This window comes from Rhinatrema bivittatum, chromosome 12, assembly GCF_901001135.1.
Source record: "Rhinatrema bivittatum chromosome 12, aRhiBiv1.1, whole genome shotgun sequence".
Taxonomy (NCBI): domain Eukaryota; kingdom Metazoa; phylum Chordata; class Amphibia; order Gymnophiona; family Rhinatrematidae; genus Rhinatrema; species Rhinatrema bivittatum.
Window position 1 is genome coordinate 51,794,557 of NC_042626.1, and position 18,282 is coordinate 51,812,838.

The window sequence follows — 18,282 nt, forward strand, 5'->3', positions numbered from 1 at the left end:
AGGACGGCAAAACCCTAACTCCGTCACTGGTGATGGATCGACCACGTTCGGCAACCGAAGCATAAACCCTCGCCTGTCCCAGTTATCACCGGCAGAAAGAGAGTGAAGGAACATTCCTGAATCTAAAAAAGATCCGTTCCCCGAGCCGGAACTCCGATCGCAGATCCAAACTCGAGGGGGCGCGGTCAGCCCGCTGGTACTTTGCATGGGGGGCGCGGTCTTGTGCCATTGGCCCGCCCCAGGGGCGAGGCTTCGCATTCTAATTTGCAGAGACGGCGGGACTTTCAGCCGCTTGGTTTCTGGACAGTAAGCGGGGTGGGACTCAGATTTTCTTCTACTTACATTTGTGTGTGTGTAAATATATAATGAATTCAGAAGGTCGGTGCGGGGCAGCAGGCGGGTGAACGAGACGGATTTGCCTCGCCTCTTGATGATTTTATAGGCGGAAAGGCGGAGCTCCTCGTGGCCGCTTTGCATGGGGAGGCGGGCCGGCGAGGCGGTGTGTGTACATACACAGGCAGCCCTGTTAAATACATTCAAGCCCTGTCACACGGGGTGTGCGTGTCAATCAGTGCCTGCCAGACTAACCCCCCCCCCCCCCCCCCTAAAAAGTGCATCGCCCCGGAGCTGGAACCAGATTCTTCCCCCGGCGTACTGGCGGGTTTAATTTGATCGCAATCGTAGGAGGTTACGCAGGAATAAGGAGCAATGCAGCGGGACTGGAAGCCGATCTGGTAACCGAGTGATCGCCCGAACCAGATCTACGAGGACTTCTCACCCCGGAGCTTCAGGTACTGATCCCTCCCCATCCCTCCATGGCAAGTGAAAGCATTTTATTTTGAAGTTGCTGGTGTCTTACATTTTTCAGTCAGTCGCTGAAAATATTTTTATGTTGTTTTTTTTTATTTCTTCGGCAGGTGCAAACATAAAGATGGAAGGTGCCTCACCCTTTTAAAGTGGAGCAGCAGCCTCCTGTTGTCGTGGAACTTCCGATGTTTGCTGTCGGCGTGCCCGGGGCCGCTCCGGCCATGTCCCAGACGGAGGTGGATCTGGCCGGCTGCAGCTTCCCCTTCGCCTCGGCTCTGCCCGAGGGGGCGGGCGACCCGACCCCCGGCTTGGCCGCCCTGCGGAGGCGCCGCTTCTCGGGCAGGGACCCCCGCGCCAGCGCCTACAAGTTCAACCGCAGGAGCTCGGCCCAGCTGGAGCTGCTGGGCTACGACCCCCCTGGCTCCGGCCCCTGTTGGCCCCCGGATCCTGCCCACTTCTTGGACGAGAAGGAGCCGGAGGCCAGGAGCCCCTTGCTGGCCCGGGCCCCTGACCTGGCGGCAGCCCCCCTTCCCCTCGCTCATATCCCCGATGTGGTCGAGGAAGAAGAGGAGGGCGGCGGTGGCCCTCGCGGGCCGGAGGTGGCCGCGGCGCCCCGGCCCTCCTCGGAGAACCTGCGGGAGCAAGAGGAGTCCGAAGAGATCGAAACGAAAGCCGTAGCCACCTCCCCGGACGGCAGATACCTGAAATTCAACATCGAGATCGGCAGGGGCTCCTTCAAAACTGTCTACAAGGGCTTGGACACCGAGACCACGGTGGAGGTAGCCTGGTGCGAGTTGCAGGTCAGCAGATGCATTCCTTAATTCGTATCCATCGATAATTGCAACTTCTGATGTGATTAATTGGAGAACTAATCGGGCCATTTTAGCCGCCGCTACAATTTGTCTCATTTTGTGTGTGTGTCTTCTTAGTATTTTCTTTTCCACGCGTGAGGCTAGAGCTTCCGACCTATTCCGCGCCCTTCAATTCTTGACTTTAGTTTATTCGATTGATCAAAAAACAGTTGATGTCCCCACTTCCTGCTCCCTTTCCAGGGTAGGGAACTGTTGAACTGTTATTAGCACCACGGGCATTTGAACAAGAAAAACAAATTAAACAAATAAATCGGGGTCCCCCCCGCCTCCCTCCCCCTTCGAAGGGAATTGCGATTTAGAACAGAATATGAGATGGCGAGTTGAACTTTTTTGGAGCCTCTGTATGTGCGATCGCCGTCTTTCATAAAGGCCAGCGCCTAAGTTCAAGCTGCTGCTGCTGCTAAAATTAAGTAGTAGGCAAGGGGCAGGTCGGGGTGGACCAAATGGGGCCTATATCGCCTCTGTTTTCTCTGTACCAACAGGTCCCCCCCTGGTAGTCTTTTGCAGATAAATTTGCCTCAGCCAGTTCTGGGTGGATTCCCTTCCTGCCAGCCTTCTCAGGGCAAGGACACAAGAAGGGCAGAATGAACCATTTTTATTTAGCCCATTCCAGCATTCCCGGCGTTTGGCTTTATCCACCTTTTATGGCCAACACTGTAGTCTTCAGCACAGATATCCTATGAGAGATACAGGGGATTGTAGGGAAACTGACATCCTGAAAGTTGGTCCCCACGCTGTGAGATCTGCTAAACAACAACAAACAAACCCCCCAGAAATTAGAGAGAAAATTCTGCTTCATCTTAACAGCCGCTCAGAGATCTCAGTCAAAATCTGACTGTGAACCAGGGGAAAAAGTGTGCTTCACAGGGAAGCAGTTAGTTTGTTTTGAAAGTTAGAATAGAATCCATATTTAGAAAGAAGTTCGTGGATTTTTTTTTTTTTAATAAAAATAAGATAATCTCAACTTTGAATGAAAAAAAAAATAAGCTTGATTTTTGCCCATTTGCACAGTCACATAGAAGTAAAATATTTCCACCTGATGAGTAGCTGTAGCCCTCCTGGTTTGAATTTGAAGCCACACTGTATCCCAGACCTGAAAACTACTTTTGTTGTACTGCCGTTTACCCAACTTCGGGATACTAACACCAGTGTTATCCTGAAACATCCTGGGGAGAAATAACATTATACCACTTATAGCTCCCTCCTTATGCGGTCTAAGCACCAGATCTGTAGTAGCAGAGCATTTGTCCCCCTATGTTTGTTTTGCAAGTTGCAAATTGAAATAGGATTCTGTTTGGATGAAATGTATGTATTCCATTATTTAATGAGATTTCTAGCCTGTCTCTCCTAAAGTGTGCCCAAGGTAGGTTCTGATTTAACATGAATACAGTAGCATCAAACATAAATAAACAAAGCAGTTTACATAATTCTCATCCCATAAAAGCAAGCCCATAACATACAGCTAACACTCAATAACTTAAAAGGCACAATATTTATTTATTTACAAACATTTGATATTCCACTTTTATCTGGTTTAGACTCAAAGCGGATTACAATAAATCAGAGTCAGTATCAGAGCAGTCGTTCGCACATAACCAATAGTACAGAATCATTTTGATTTAATATAAATGCAGATTGTTTATAAATATAAATTTTAATATAAATTTTTAAATATAAATCCAAATTGTTTTTCAAATTTGATGTCATCTTAGTTTTCACAGTCCCTTGCACCATTCTATATGAAATGAAAGGATTCTAATGAAGCATTAGAGTTAGGGCATCCGAACAGAGAGGTTCCAATAATATTTATTTATTTATTTAAAAGCTTTTATATACCGAAGATCATGTACAAGTACATATCGCTTCGGTTTACAGATAACCAGAATTAGAAATACCATGGGCATGGTGTACATGGAACAATAAACATTAAACAAATAATACAAATATAAATTATATAATAATAGTAATAATAATAATAATAATAATACAAATAAAATAATAAAAATCAATAAACTGTCAATAAAGTAGTCCAAGTGCCTATAATTAAAAACTCCCCTGAGCTAAAAGATTCCAGTTTATCCCTGTCAACTGAAAAGCAGAATGTAAATACAAACAAAAAACACACTTTGAAATGTTTGTATGCTAATGCCAGAAGTCTAAGAAGTAAGATTGGAGAAGAATGTAAAGCAGTGAAGGATAAAGTAGATTTAATTGCATCTCAGAGACACGGAGGAAAGATGATACCCAATGAGATAAGTGCTATACCAGGGAAGAATTATATCGCAATGGCAGAGAGGAGCATCTTGGTGGCAGGATGGTGCTTTATGTCCGGGATGGCACAGAGTCCAACAGGATAAATATCCTGCGTGAGACTAGATGCACAATTGAATCTTTATGGGTAGAAATCCCTTGTGTGTTGGGGAAGAGAATAGTGATAGGAGTATACTACCATCCACCTGGCCAAAATGGTGAGAAGGACAGTGAAATGCTATGATAAATTAGGGAAGCTAACCAAACAGGTAGTGCAGTAATAATAGGACATTTCAATTACCCCAATATTGGCTGTTTAAGTGAAACATTAGGGCATGGTAGACAGATAAAGATCCTGGATGGAATAAAAGAGTTTTAAGGAGCAATTGGTACAGGAACCAATGAGAGAGGGAGCAATTTTAGATCTAATTCTTAGTGGAACGCAGGATTTGGTGAGAAAGGTAATGCTGGTGGGGGGTGTCGCTTGGCAATAGTGATCATAATATGATCAAATTTGAATTAATGACTGGGAGGGGGACAGTAAGTAAATCCATGGCTCTAGCACTGAACTTTCAAAAGGGGAACTTTGATAAAATGAGAAAAATAGAAAAAAACCAAAAGGGGCAGCTACAAAGGTAAAAAGTGCAAAAGGCATGGACATTGTTAAAAAATACCATCCTAGAAGCACAGACCAGATGTATTCCACACCTTAAGGAAGGCAAAATGATTACCAGCATGGTTAAAAGGTGAGGTGAAAGAGGCTATTTTAGCCAAAAGATCTTCACTCAAAAATTGGAAGAAGGATCCATCAGAAGAAAATATGATTAAGCATTGGCAAGTTAATTGTAAGACATTGATAAGACAGGCTAAGAGAGAATTTGAAAAGAAGTTGGCCATTGTGGCAAAAACTCACAAAAAAACTTCTTAAAATATATCTGAAGCAGAAAGCCTGCATGAGAGTCGGTTGGACCATTTGAAGATCAAGGGGTTAAAAGGGCACTTATAGACGATAAGGCCATCGTGGAAAGATTAAACGATTGCTTTGGTATTTACTGGAGGATGTTCCAGAGAAGGTTTTCAGGGGTGATGGGTCACATCAACCGAACCAAATCACGGTGAACCTGAAAGATGTGGTAGGCCTGATTGACAAACAGAAGGGTAGTAAATCACCTGGACCATATGGTTATATACCCCAGGGTTCTAAAAGAACTAAAAAATGAAATTTTAGACCTATTTCAATTAATTTGTAACCTATCATTAAATCATCCGACATACCTGAAGATTGGAAAATGGCCAATGTAACTCCTATATTTAAAGAGGGGTCCGGGGTAATACGGGAAACTAGACCGGTGAGCCTGACTTCAGTGCTGGGAAAATTGTGGAAACTGTTATAAGGAATAAAATCACAAAACATTTAGATAGACATGGTTTGATGGGACACAGCCAGCATGGATTTACCCAAGGGAAGTCTTGTCTCACAAATCTACATTTTTTTGAAGGGGTGAATAAACATGTGGACAAAGGTGAACCAGTAGATGTCATGTATTTGATTTTCAGAAGGCGTTCAACAAAGTCTCGCATGGGAGGCTTCTAAGAAAATGAAAAAGTCATGGGATAGGAGGCGATGTCCTTTTGTGGATTGCAAGTTGGTTAAAAGACAGGAAACAGAGAGTAGGATTAAATGGTCAGTTTTCAATGGAAAAAGGGTAAACGGTGAAATGCTTCAGGGATCTGTAGTTGGACCAGTGCTATTTAGTCTATTTATAAAAGATCTGGAAAGGAATAAGATGAGTGAGGTTATCAATTTGTGGATGACACTAAATTATGCAGAGTAGTTAAATCTCAAGCAGATTGTGATGAATTGCAGGAGGACCTTACGAGACTGGAAAAGTGGGCTTCCAGATGGCAGATGAAATTTAACATGGACAAGTGCAAAGTGATGCATATAGGGAAAAATAACCCATGCAGTAGTTACGAAATTTTAGGAGTTACCACCCAGGAAAGAGATCTAGGTGTTATAGTGGATAATGCATTGAAATCATCTGCTCAGTATGCTGTGGCGATCAAAAAAGCAAACAGAATGTTAGGAATTATTAGAAAGGGAATGGTGAATAAAACGGAAAATGTCATAATGCTTCTGTATCGCTCCATGGTGAGACCGCACCTTGAGTACTGTGTACAATTCTGGTCGCTGCATCTCAAAAAAGATATAATTGCGATGGAGAAGGTACAGAGAAGGGCGACCAAAATGATAAGGGGCATGGAACAGCTCCCTTATGAGGAAAGGCTAAGGAAGTTAGGACTATTCAGTTTGGAGAAGAGACGACTGAGGGGGGGATATGATAGAAGTCTACAAAATCATTAAAGGACTTGAACAAGTTAATGTAAATTGGTTATTTACTCTCTCAGATAATAGAAGGACCAGGGGGCATTCTATGAAGTTAGCAAGTAGCTCATTTAAAACAAACCGAAGAAAATTATTTTTCACTCAAGGCATAGTTAAGCTCTGAAATTCATTGCCAGAGAATGTGGTTACAGCAGTTAATGTAACTGGGTTTAAAAAAAAAGTTTGGATAAGTTCCTAGAGGAAAAATCCATAATCTGCTGTTAAATCACAAGCTGCTATTACTTATTAATTATCTAATTTTGGGGTACTTGCCAGGTACTTGTAACTTGGATTGGCCACTGTTGGAAACAGGTTGCTGGGCTTGAAGGACCCTTGGTCTGACCCAGTATGGCATATCATGTTGATATGTAAGTATTTATTTCAGAGGGTCTGGCTTTCCCTGAAAACTGAACTGCATGGTTGTGAACCATACTGGCGCATGGTTCAGTGACTCTGCCCCGCCTTGGCATTTTTTTGAAATAAAAGACTCAAGGGCCTAATGCTGGAGTGGACAACTTCAGCCCCAGAGTGCCACAAATGGGTCTAGTTTGCAGGACATCCACACTGAATATGCATGAGATAGATTTGCATGCAGTGCTTCCATTGTATGGAAATCTATCTCATGCGTATTCATTGTAGCTGTCCTGAAAACATGACTGGCTAGGTATGTCCCAAGAATTGGGTTGAGAAGCATTGCTCTAGAATATATTTGTGAGTCTGTAGAGACAACATTTGTATCCTTTCCACACACACAGTCCCACTGTTCAGGCTTCTGAGTTTCCCTGGCTAAATGTTACATTAATAAAAAGAGTTTGCCAGTGACTTCACATGAGCATCCCATTCCTTAGCTTTGGGGTGTGTGTGTGTGTGGTTGTTATCCATTTTGTGCTGTTGTGGTTTCTTATGCTGGCTTCTTCTTCAGCTGCCTAGATGCTGGGCTTCTTCCATCGACAGGCTGCAGAATTTGTCCTTTACTTAATATCCTGGCACACCCTAACTGGAGGGTTGATCTAATCCACAACAGGGCTCAGTTGAAGTTTTCAGGTGAAAGCTGGGTTAAAAAAAAACCAATGCAAGTACAGGATCCTGTAAGAGAATGGATCTTATGGCCAATCTCCCGCAACATCTGACGAGAGAGACAATTTGCAGAAAAAAAATACATCACACAAACAGAACTATCTGTGAAAAAAAAGCTGTGCCCAAAAGTGCTAACTTTAAGGATCGGACAAGAATGTGACTTGCAGGAGGGCAGAATCAAACCCCTCACACTCTCCCCCCAACAACAACAAAAAACACTTAGCAGATGCTGACTGCTTGATCTCACTAGTGTAACGTGCTGCGTGCTCTTCTGCTCCACTTGTGAACTGCGTGCTGGCTGATTTTACAAATCGACCGTTTCGGTTAAAGTCATCTCGCTGTTGCAGTGACCCAAGCGTGCCGGTGCTTTTTCACCAGAACACAACCTTTCTCCCCCCACCACTTTTTTTTAGGCACATTAATACTCTGCTGAAATGCCCTGGGAGGAAACGGGGCTTCAAGAAAAGCAAATTATATCCGGAAACACATTATAAGAGGCTCATCTGAAAGCAGAGGATCTCATCATCCACTTAATGTTCGGTTGCTGGTCCTTCGGAGACCGTCGGACATTTTGGCAGGCTGGTGGTTTGAGCCTCTGTAAATGGGTCACTGTTTTCTGGTTTGGTTACTGCATCAAGGGCTCGGTGCACAAATGATGTTTTGGGGGTTTTTTTTACCCCCTAAAACAAAGCCTGTCTTTGGTGATGTGACATACGAGCAGCAGGGGATCCACAGCTGGCAGTCATTAGCTGGCAAACATTCATTTGCCTCCAAGACTAATTTTCTGTCTGACTGCCTCATTTTGTTTTCTTGCTGATAAGTTTTTAAAGTGCGGTCAGACTGCTAGATGTGATTGTGGAGATATGGAAAGACCAACAAGGCTGAAGGGAAAATTCGGGATGGACATTAGGGTAGTCCAGCTCAGGAAGCCAGAGAGGGCTGGAGGCTTGGTATGTAGCGTATGGGATGGGATGGCTAATAGATGACCTCTTGGCCATTGGATTTGTGTAAAAGGTAGGGAGATGTTGTTATACTAAAATAATGTCAGAGGAATGCTTCATTTCTGGTAAACTCAAGACCTTAGTGGCTATAAAAACAAAACCAAACCATAATTCTTTGGCTCTGCCAGGTCCGTCATTCTAGATTTTCCCCTGTTTCTGAATTCTGTGACCTGTTTTGTTTTTTTTTAAAATCAATTATTTTGTTAATTATTTATGCCTTCCCAGTTCTCCTTTCATCTTTTGCGTCAGCCTTGCTGTAAGCCGTTTGCTGGGACATGCCTTAGTCCCAGCGCAGTAACTCAAGATGGCAGCCTGCTGCTTGGGGGCCTTCTATAGTTAAGTGGTTGACTTGCCCCATCATGCCAGGCTTGAACGAAGAGCTCCAGACGCCTCCACAACTAATCGCCACAGGTCCAAAAGCAGATCTGAAAGACTGGGGTGATCCGAACAAGAAATCTATTGATAGCTATGAGATCAAGGGCTGGCACGCCACTCTGTGGGTATAGAGATCAGCAATGCCAACACTCACATGTTCTGTGCCAGCACTCACTACTTCTCTCGCTAAATAATCCATCCCTTTTGATTTTTTATCCACATGCATCAGCAGAAAAAACTTCTGTCCGGACGGCAAGAAGACATCTAAAGCTGCATCAGAGAAAACGAAGGGAGTTGGGTAGGGGTAGAGACCCGGCAGGGTTGCTTTTCAGAATGTGTTTCAAAACTTGTTGCAGATGGAGGTGAAAAATGGTGCCGTGAAGACGGGCTGGGCTGACAGAGCTCTGGCACCCATCCTGCTAGTGGCAATAGTCCCTGAACAGTAACTATAAGATTGCACAATTTAGAGACCAATATTGGGGAAAAAAATCCGAGCTCCTAGACTTACGCATCTAAGTTAGCTCCCTAATGTCAGCCACACACATATGGCCTCATTTACAAAGCTTTTTTTTCCATACACATGGGAGAAAAGCCTTAGTAAATCAGGAGCCTACATTTTCAGCTGAAAATTTTACCTAAATGCAGGAGCCTATGTTTTTAGGCCTGCACTTCATTTGCCTGGATTTAGGTGCCTAATGCCTACATTTAGGTGCTAAGCCCTATTAAATTTTCAAAAGGGCCAATTTAGGATCCTAACTCCAAAAGTTAGACATGGAAACTCTTTGAAAGTTGATGCCTTTGAAGATGAGAGAAGGGTAATGGAGTTCTCCTGCAACTTAGGTGAAGGACTTATACAAGGCAGCCAGACTTACATATTGGAGATTTTCTCAGCTGATCTATGTAAGTGCGGGAGGCAGAGTTTTTTCAAGCGGTTAAGTGATTCTGGAGCCTGTGCTCTGTCTGCAACATTGCGAGTCATCTTCTGAGTGACGGTCTTCACAATGTAGTTTGTAGTCAGCTGAAATATTTGTTAAAAAGTTCCAAAGCAGAAGCTCCAGACAGTTGAATACTAGAGAAGTGATGGTGAAGATCTTTGAGCTTCACATTTAACCTTTAAACTCTGCTCACCTTTTCATGCAGTGGGCATGGCAGGCTCGTGACTAGGCTGTGTTTCAATACCATATCTAGAGTTGTTAATTTTCTGGTTTGAATTTTTTTTTTTTTCAATATTTATTTCAAGACTGTAGCTTGCTGCTTTGCCACTTTTGGTCTGAAAATTGCCCTGCACAGAGCAGCTAGATAAAGCTTAGTTTCACTAGGCAGCTGTATTTAGCTGTTTTTAAAGGAGGCATTTCCAGGGACATATTTGAATTTTCAAATATTAGGTACTAGGGATGAGTATTTGTTTCCGTAATTTATGTACATAAGTTGTGGTTTGTTTGTTTTTTTTTACACGCATACAATTCAAAACAGCCTTTACACGCATAGTCTACTGAAACAAATCAAACCGAAAAAGAAAGTGCAACAACAAAAAAGAATGAAAAGAAAAAGTGAATTAAACCAAAAATTTGTTGTCCATCCCTAATACGCACATAATTTCTCTCCTGTAACCCCCATCTGCAGAAATAACAGGGCCAAAGTACACTGAAACGTTTGTAGCTGCCAAACATAAATCCATTTTCAAAGAGGAGGTTTCTGCTATACGACTTGGTGAAATAATCCCAGATGTTGAAACTGTGAACAAAATGTTTGTGTTCTGAGTTCCTGGGTGAGGACTGGTGTTGTGTGGAATATGCAATAGAATTACTTGTATTTTAGTCATTTATTGGATGGTAGTTTGGTTTCTCCTGGTTATGGTTACCTGTCCTTTCTGCTGCCTTTGTTGTAATTGTTTATATTTCTATTACAGATGTACTTTTATGTAATCCACCATGAACTACTAAAGTAATGTGCAGAATATAAATTTGAAATAAATGAAATGAAACATGAGGTTTTCTGCCTCCCCTCCCCCCAGTCCCACAGCAGTTCCCATCTAGAGGCTTAATCTAGACATTTGTGCTTCTCCTCTGTGCGGGTACTCCAAACGTGAATTAATTCACTCCTTTTGACACCTGTCCTGTTACTTTATTTGGCTTGGGAGCAAAATGCTTCTGAAAGGATTGGTGCAGGGGGTCGGCAATTCCGGGCCTCTAGAGCCACCAATAAATTGGGTTTTCAGGATATCCACAAATGAATATGCATGAGATTGATTTGCATACAGACCTACCTCATGCATATTCATTGCGGATAACCTGAAAGCCAGACTTGTTGGCTTTCCAGGCCCAGCACAGCATTGCTTTCCATGCTCTGTTTGAGCAGTTCAGAGTTTGGTTGCTGAGTTGTTTTGTGGTTTTTTTTTTTTTAATTTTTGTACTTTTTATATTTAAAAATGAACATTTCTAATTTTGGATGACAGCAGGATGTGCTACCAATTGAAAGGTGCTTTGTAGGGAAAGCTTTTGGGCTTGGGCTTGGTTGGAAAGCGAGCCTTCATCTTGTATTTTCTTATTCCCGTAGGCTTGCTGGGCGGGGTGACAGGTGGTTAGCGCTCTGATACTTTAATGAGTACATGTCTATTAGCTGGGTGTCCTAACATGTGAGAGGAATCACCCCTCCTATTAAAAGAAAGCAAATACTCCAGTTTTTTTTTTTTTATAACCTTTTATTTTCAGGAAGAGAGAAACATTAACACAAAGTATAATAATGTAAAAAAAAATGACAGCTTAAAACAGTCATATTTCTGCATACCCATCTATGGCAGAAAAAAGTTAAACAAGATAATGACACCCTTCCCGTTAATTTAAATCATGCTTATGAAATTGTGACTTGTGGGTTCCCTAAAATCATATACACTTACAAATGTATGTACCAGAAAGATATTTTAAGATATCTTATAACATGAGAAATATTTATGCATTATTACGCAATTGAATTTAAACCTTTGTTAATGTTTGTTCATGTTCTGGAATAATTACATCTTATTACATTTGCAAAACAGAGCCATGTGCAATAAAAATTAATAATGCTAACATTGACAACTAAAATATACCGTAATAAAAAAACCCCTAAATAATTAATGCCTACAAATGAGAGGAGGATAGTCTTTCAGTGTAGGCAGTTTCATGTGCCTGACTACAGTTTTAGGTTAATACTATTGTGACGCGCACAGCTAGCAACAGATGGGAAATCCAGAGTCCTAGAATGAAACAGAGACCGAGGGCAGGAAAGATACAGAACAGAAAACCTCACATGTTTAAAATTTCTTTCTCTGTTGCACCCCTTCTCTGCACGTCCAACACATGTGTGTTTCCACCCTACCTCCATCTTGTTACGGCTGCCAGGCAGATATTAGTGGAACCACAGTTTAGACCGCTTACCTTGTGGAGTATAAATCTGGACTCTGGGAGACAGCGCGTGCACCGGTAAGCAGTCCGAGTCGGGGCAGGCAGCAGGCAGAGTAATCCAATAGGCAGTCCGAGTCAGGGCAGGCGGCAAGCAATCAGGAACCAACAGCAGATAATCCAAAAGGGCAGGCAGCGGGCAGAGTAATCCAAAAGACAGTCCGAGTCAGGGCAGGCGGCAAGCAATCAGGAACCAACAGCAGATAATCCAAAAGGGCAGGCAGCGGATAGAGTAATCAATTCAGACCGGGTCAGAGACAGAGAGACAGCAAACAAAATCCCAGCGAAAGCTCCCAAGAACAATTGTGGCCGAAGCAAAGTGCAGGGGAACTGCTCTTCTTTAAATAGCCCTTCTCCTGCGCAACGTGGCCTCCGTCGGCGTCTGACATCAGGGGGCGTGGCCTGGGTCCGAATCACGCGGGACTTCACTCTCCTTCACGCGCAGAGCTGGCGTTCCCAAAATGGAGGAGAAACCCCCGAGCACTACGGGCCCCGCGCTGCCGATGCCGCTGAAGCAGCCCCACTGCTCCCCGGACCCTGAACGGCCCCTCCCGCACGCCGTGCCGCTATGAGCCGCGTGATCGAGGTAACACATCTCCTCCAGAAAAGAACTGAAACCTCCAAATTGAATCTTGAAAAGGAGTGGGGGGGGGGGGGGGAGTGACATCATCAGACAAAATGGCTGCCTGAGCTTTTAGCTCCCAATCTGAATCCATAAATATCCTCGCTGCTCAGTTTGCAATAACTGAGCTGAAGGAGGTTCTTTTCTGCATTAGGATGACTATGCAGAAGAAATAAGTGGACTTGAAGCATTTTTCGTTTGTGGCGTTGTCGGCAGCACGAGCAGTGGGCTCAGGAGAAGAGGCAGAAATGGAGGACACAGAGACAGAGAGGGAATACCAGCTCAGGCCGTATCTCAAAATTGTTTTAAAGAACTGCACTTCTGATATGGCCTGTCTAAGCAGAAGATTGTTGAGTCTGTGGCCGAGATGAGGTGTGATATTGTGGATTTGGGGGCGCAGGGTGGAGGAGGCTTTGGATATAAATTATTGGTGGAATTATTGGATAGTGAAGAACTAAGCGCCTGGATAGAGGATATAGAAAACCAGGTCCTGCAGGGCCAATTTACGCTTTAGAGGAATCCCATAGGAGGCTCAGTTTGGGGACTGCTTTCAGATTGAGAGCAGCATGTGCATGGCCGTTCTGGGAGTGGACGAGGACAAAGTTTCAGCAGTTAAGTTGGAGACGGCACACATAGCACTGGGATCACCATGTTCCAACTTACTGAGGGATGTTTTCGCCTGCTTTCACAGCTTCTCATTAAAAGAAAGAGTGGCAAATCGGGTGAGACAGTCTGGCATGATCACATGGAAAGGCCATAAGGTTGAGAGTTTAAGAGCAAATGTATCTTTGTCAAGAAACAAATTTAACTAAACGTAAAGAAAATTTTTGTGGGCAAAGCCATTTCCTCGGCAGTACATGTTCTCTTGACATCTGGTGGTAGATGTGAGGGTGGTCCTACGAGGCACAGAGGGAAGGTACATAATGGTGAAGGTTGTGGTGGATAATGAGTTATACACACTGACATATCTATACACCAAACACTGACCAAGGGCCTTTTCTGCATCGTCTATCCGGGCTGATAGCTGAGGGGCACCTAATAGTAGGGGATGACCTCAGTATTACTAAATATCCCTATCTCGACAACACAGGGCCTGGGGCAGTGGGTTCCTGTAAGCATAGAGATGCCCTTAAAAATTTGCTATTGAATCAGGGATTGGGAGATATTTGCAGACTGAGAAACCTGATGAGCCACATGTATTCTTTATTTTTTTTATTTTTTCCAAAAACTCACACATCATATTTACACTTGGACTACTTTCTGATTGATAAAACCTAAGTAGGACAAAGGGTGGAGGTGGATCTGGGTAATATTAAATGGTTGGACCATGCTCCAGTGTGGTTATGTGCCCAGATAGCTACAGGCTCGCAAAGCTCTGGGGAGCGTTAGGCCTTTTTAATCATTGGTCACTGAGAATGATTTAACAGTGCTTCCAAGAGAAGCATTGTTGTGTTGTTCGTGGTTTCCTGGCTGGTTTGGATTTATTCATTTATAGTACCAGTGTGGTTATCTGCAGAGACCAAGAATTATGGGTAAAGGAAAACAATTCTGGTAGCTGAGTGGCAGTCTCTTTAGTGATAAGGAGTTCACTACATCGCTCATGGAAGAGATACGAGAGTATCATAGAATTGACAATACAGTGGGAACTTCCCCAGTAATCCTGTGGGTGTGCCTAAAGATAGCGGTGAGAGGCAAATTAATCACGGGCCTCCTGCCCTAAAAGGAGAAGAGGTAGGGGCCCGTTTGCATCTTGCCCATAAGATGACCTCTGATCCAAAGATATTGGAAAGATTGGAGTTGGCAAGGAGGGAATTGCAGTCTTTAGATAATGGCTAAAGTGGCTTTTCAGATAAACTTGGTGAAGCAAAACCATTTTGAGGTGGATAATAAAGCAGACAGACTTCTGGCAAGGCATTTGAAGGAGAGGCTAACTCAGAATCACATTACTAAGATAAAAGACCGAACAGGCAAGTTCCTGCATGATACAGGGGATATTAGCCAACGGTTCATTTAATTTTATGAAAAATTATATGTTTCTGATGAGTCTGTTTTGGAGGAAGATATTGAAAACTATCTGAAGGGAGTAGACCTTGCGGTTATCTCAGGCAAGCATAGAGATACGCTCCATAAAGAGATTACAAGTGATTAAAGAACTAAAAATGGGCAAGTGTCCAGGGCTAGATGGTTATATAGCCAGGTTCTATAAAAATTCAATCCGGTCATTTTATCACCCTTAATTGCTATGTTTAACTCCTTGAGGACTGGAGTCTCACTCACAGTCAATGGTAACTTGGCAGGGATCACTATAGTAGCTAAAGGGGGCTGAGTCCCTACCCTCTGTGGTTCATATAGGCCCGTATCTTTGACTAACATAGACCTAAAAGTTTTAGCCAAGATTCTAGCTTTCATTAGGTGCCGTGGCCCCATTGGTGATACCAATGATCAGTCGGGGTTTGTGCCAGGGAGAATGGCTTCAGATAATGTACGACATGTCTTGGAATTGATATGGAGGGTGTGGCAGAGGAGCCTTTTTGGCTGTCTTGTTGACAGTGGATGCTGAAAAGACCTTCGACAGGGTTCATTGGCCTCTCCGGGTATTAGAGAAAATGTAATTGGGTAGGGCCTTTGTGCAGTGCATACAATAGCTTATATGACAGACCAAAGATGTACAGAAAGATAAATGAGGAGCTACTCTGTTCCAGTTGAAGTGAAAAGAGGAACTAGTCAGGGTTGTCCCTTATCGCCATTGCTTTTGCCTTTTCACTGGAGTCTTTTGCAGGGAAGATTAGAGGAAATCCTCAAATTCAGGGGATAAAAGTTGGGGAGAGAGACTACAAAATGTCCTTATTTGCTGATGATCTATTTACAAGCTCAGATCCGGGGCCATCTCTCAAGGTTCTAATGGTGGAAATTTAGTTTTGGGAGGGTCTCAGGCTTCAGAGTGAATGAGGACAAATCTGAGATCCTAAATATATCGGTGCCAGCTGGGCAATTTGAGGCTCTGGGAGCACAACTTTGATTCAAGAGGGCCAAGGGATGGGTGAAATGTTTAGGGGTCAGGATAGGCGCACAGGAGGACCAGTTATTTAGGCTCAATTATGATCCATTAATGAAAGATGTGCAAAGAGACTTAAATGTGTGGGACAGAATGGATTTTTCTTGGTTGGGGAGGGTTATGATTATTAAAATTAATATATTGCCCTGATTTGTTTTATTTATTTCAGACTCTCCCAATGGCTGTCCCTGACAAGATATTGAGATTGAGGCAGCGAAAGGTGTTTGGGTTTATCTGGGAAAAGGAGCCCTCTGTGGGTGGCCAGTGGGGTGCTCTATTAAAGAAGCTAAGAGGGGGGAGGGATCACTGTCCCTAATTTTTGTGGTATGTTGCATCCCAAATGCGAGCGCTGGTTTATTAGCATAAGACAGGGGAGTTCAAGCCATGAGCGAGTGATTCCTCTGGAAACGAGGGCCTGGCTGGGGGTGGGGGAGATCTTTAATGAGAGGTCTGTCTTCCCTCTTCAGAGTGACGCTGGGAATATGGGGCAAGTGAAGATTGAAATTCGGGGGTGAGAGATTTGCCTATCATCATACAGCCTTCTTGCAAAAATAGATTCCCCCCCCCCGGGAATGATTTGACAGAGATTAAGAGATGGAGGGAGAGAGGCATAATCAGACTGGAGCTGGCGTTCTTCCTTTTGACATTTTACGTCAAAAGTTTCCCTTGACTGATAAGGACAGATTTTTTTCCTATAACCAGTTAGTCCTTTTTTTTTTTGGCAGGAAAAAGATAGGGTTGAAACTAAAGAGGTAAAACATCATGTGAAAGCTTCTGTGATCAAGCAGATAGACTTAGGCCTATTTAAAAGGTGTATGCAGTATTGAAAACTGAGTTGAAACCAAAGCCTTCATATTTACAAGCATGGGAGAGAGAGATTGGGGGAGAAGGGGCCTTTGGATGAAGATGAGCATCCTAGATGCACATTTTTTTTTTTTTTCGCATCGGGAGTGGTTGACTAATAGCCTCAATCACATACATTTGCAGGTGATGAGCGCTATTAGATTCACTCTGTGCGCACTGTATTGCATCGGCCCCTGTGTTTGGAACGGAGACTATACTGCCGCATCCTGGTGTGAATGCACTCCTTCTGCCTGTTGGGCTAGGAGAAATGCACTGCATGCATTACTGCAGTTGGAGAACTCGGATACCTCACGCTCCTCTAAAAGTAAATTACGATTTGTGGAGATATAGGATAAATTTCTACAATCACTCTTTCCGAGGGTAAGGAGTACTGTGATTAATTATTTGTAAGACATGTAATTGTTGTTTTCAGAGTGTAATAATTGAGCACAATTTTAGTGAGATATTGTGCTCTCTTTACTCTATTGGTATTGTAATATGTATCTTACGAGAGAGATGTTTCTAGTCTATGTAAATCTTTGGGATATGGGGAGTGTTAGGAATCTGTGTTGCGGGCTCCTGAAAGAGAGAGGAGTTAGCAATCAGTTATAGATCTGCTATCTGATGGGAGGAGCAATCAGATAGGAATAGCAATCTGTTAGGAAAGCTCTGTGATGGAGCTGAGAGGTAGCAATCTTGTAGTGTCTCAGATATCGTCTTGCTAAGGAGTAGCAATCTGTAATGAATCTGATATAGTTGTGGGTGGATCCCTGGGCTGATGGCAGATGACCACGCCCCCGGGAGGATATCCCGAGAAGGACCACAGCCTAGGCTTGAGTATGGAGAAAGACACACACTAGTTCTTTTATTAAACAGGTTTTTGAAACCACCAGAGGTGGCAGTAGTGAGCTGATATGCCCGGCAGGGTTGTAGTCCCTCAGGTACTGGAACAGCGATCCAGGATGGCTGAGCTGTTGAGAAACTGTAGAAAGTGAGTAGGCAGAGTTCATGAACAGAACTAGATGACAAAACTCACATAAGGTCTCAATGAAGCTCAGGAGCTGGAAAGGTTTAGGCCCTCGAGGAGCGAGTACCTGGTTCCAGGGAAAGCTCTGAGAGAGCGATGGTAACTCACAATTGTTTGTAGCAGCGATAGTTTCCAAGCAGTAGCGAATCTACAGAGTGTCCAGGAACATGGGCCCTCGAGGAGCGAGGTTCCTATCGGCAATCTGAAATAAAGAAAAGAGAGCGAGGCCCCCGAGGAGTGGGTACCTCTGGTAAGTCCGAGGAGGCAAAGTAGCTTTGGACAGCCGAAGCGAGTCCTTGCTAACTCAGCTTGTTAGCAAAATAGAGACCTTTAAATATAGGAAGCGGATGACGTCATCTCAGGGGGACACCCCCGAGGTTCGCGCTCTTGCTGGTACTTCAATCAAAGCGCGAGCGTGCGCTCTAGGTCTTCAGGCAACATGGCGGATCTGCAATGTCGAGCTGGTCCGGGGACGCCGGAGGGAGATGGCATGGAGACGCGGCAGCCAGCCATCCATCACACCCGGA

At 43.8% G+C, this 18,282-nt stretch overlaps 1 protein-coding gene across 1 annotated transcript in view; it reads left to right on the forward strand.

Annotated features, from left to right (window-relative positions):
• Positions 1-488: 488 nt before the first annotated feature.
• The window catches only part of WNK4 (WNK lysine deficient protein kinase 4), a 185,154-nt gene continuing 167,360 nt past the window's right edge, over positions 489-18,282 (forward strand). The window contains exons 1-2 of the mRNA XM_029572443.1: positions 489-791; positions 918-1,607. Of these exons, the coding sequence (XP_029428303.1) occupies positions 993-1,607 (615 nt within the window). The 5' untranslated portion in view covers positions 489-791; positions 918-992. The remainder of the gene's footprint in view (positions 792-917; positions 1,608-18,282) is intronic.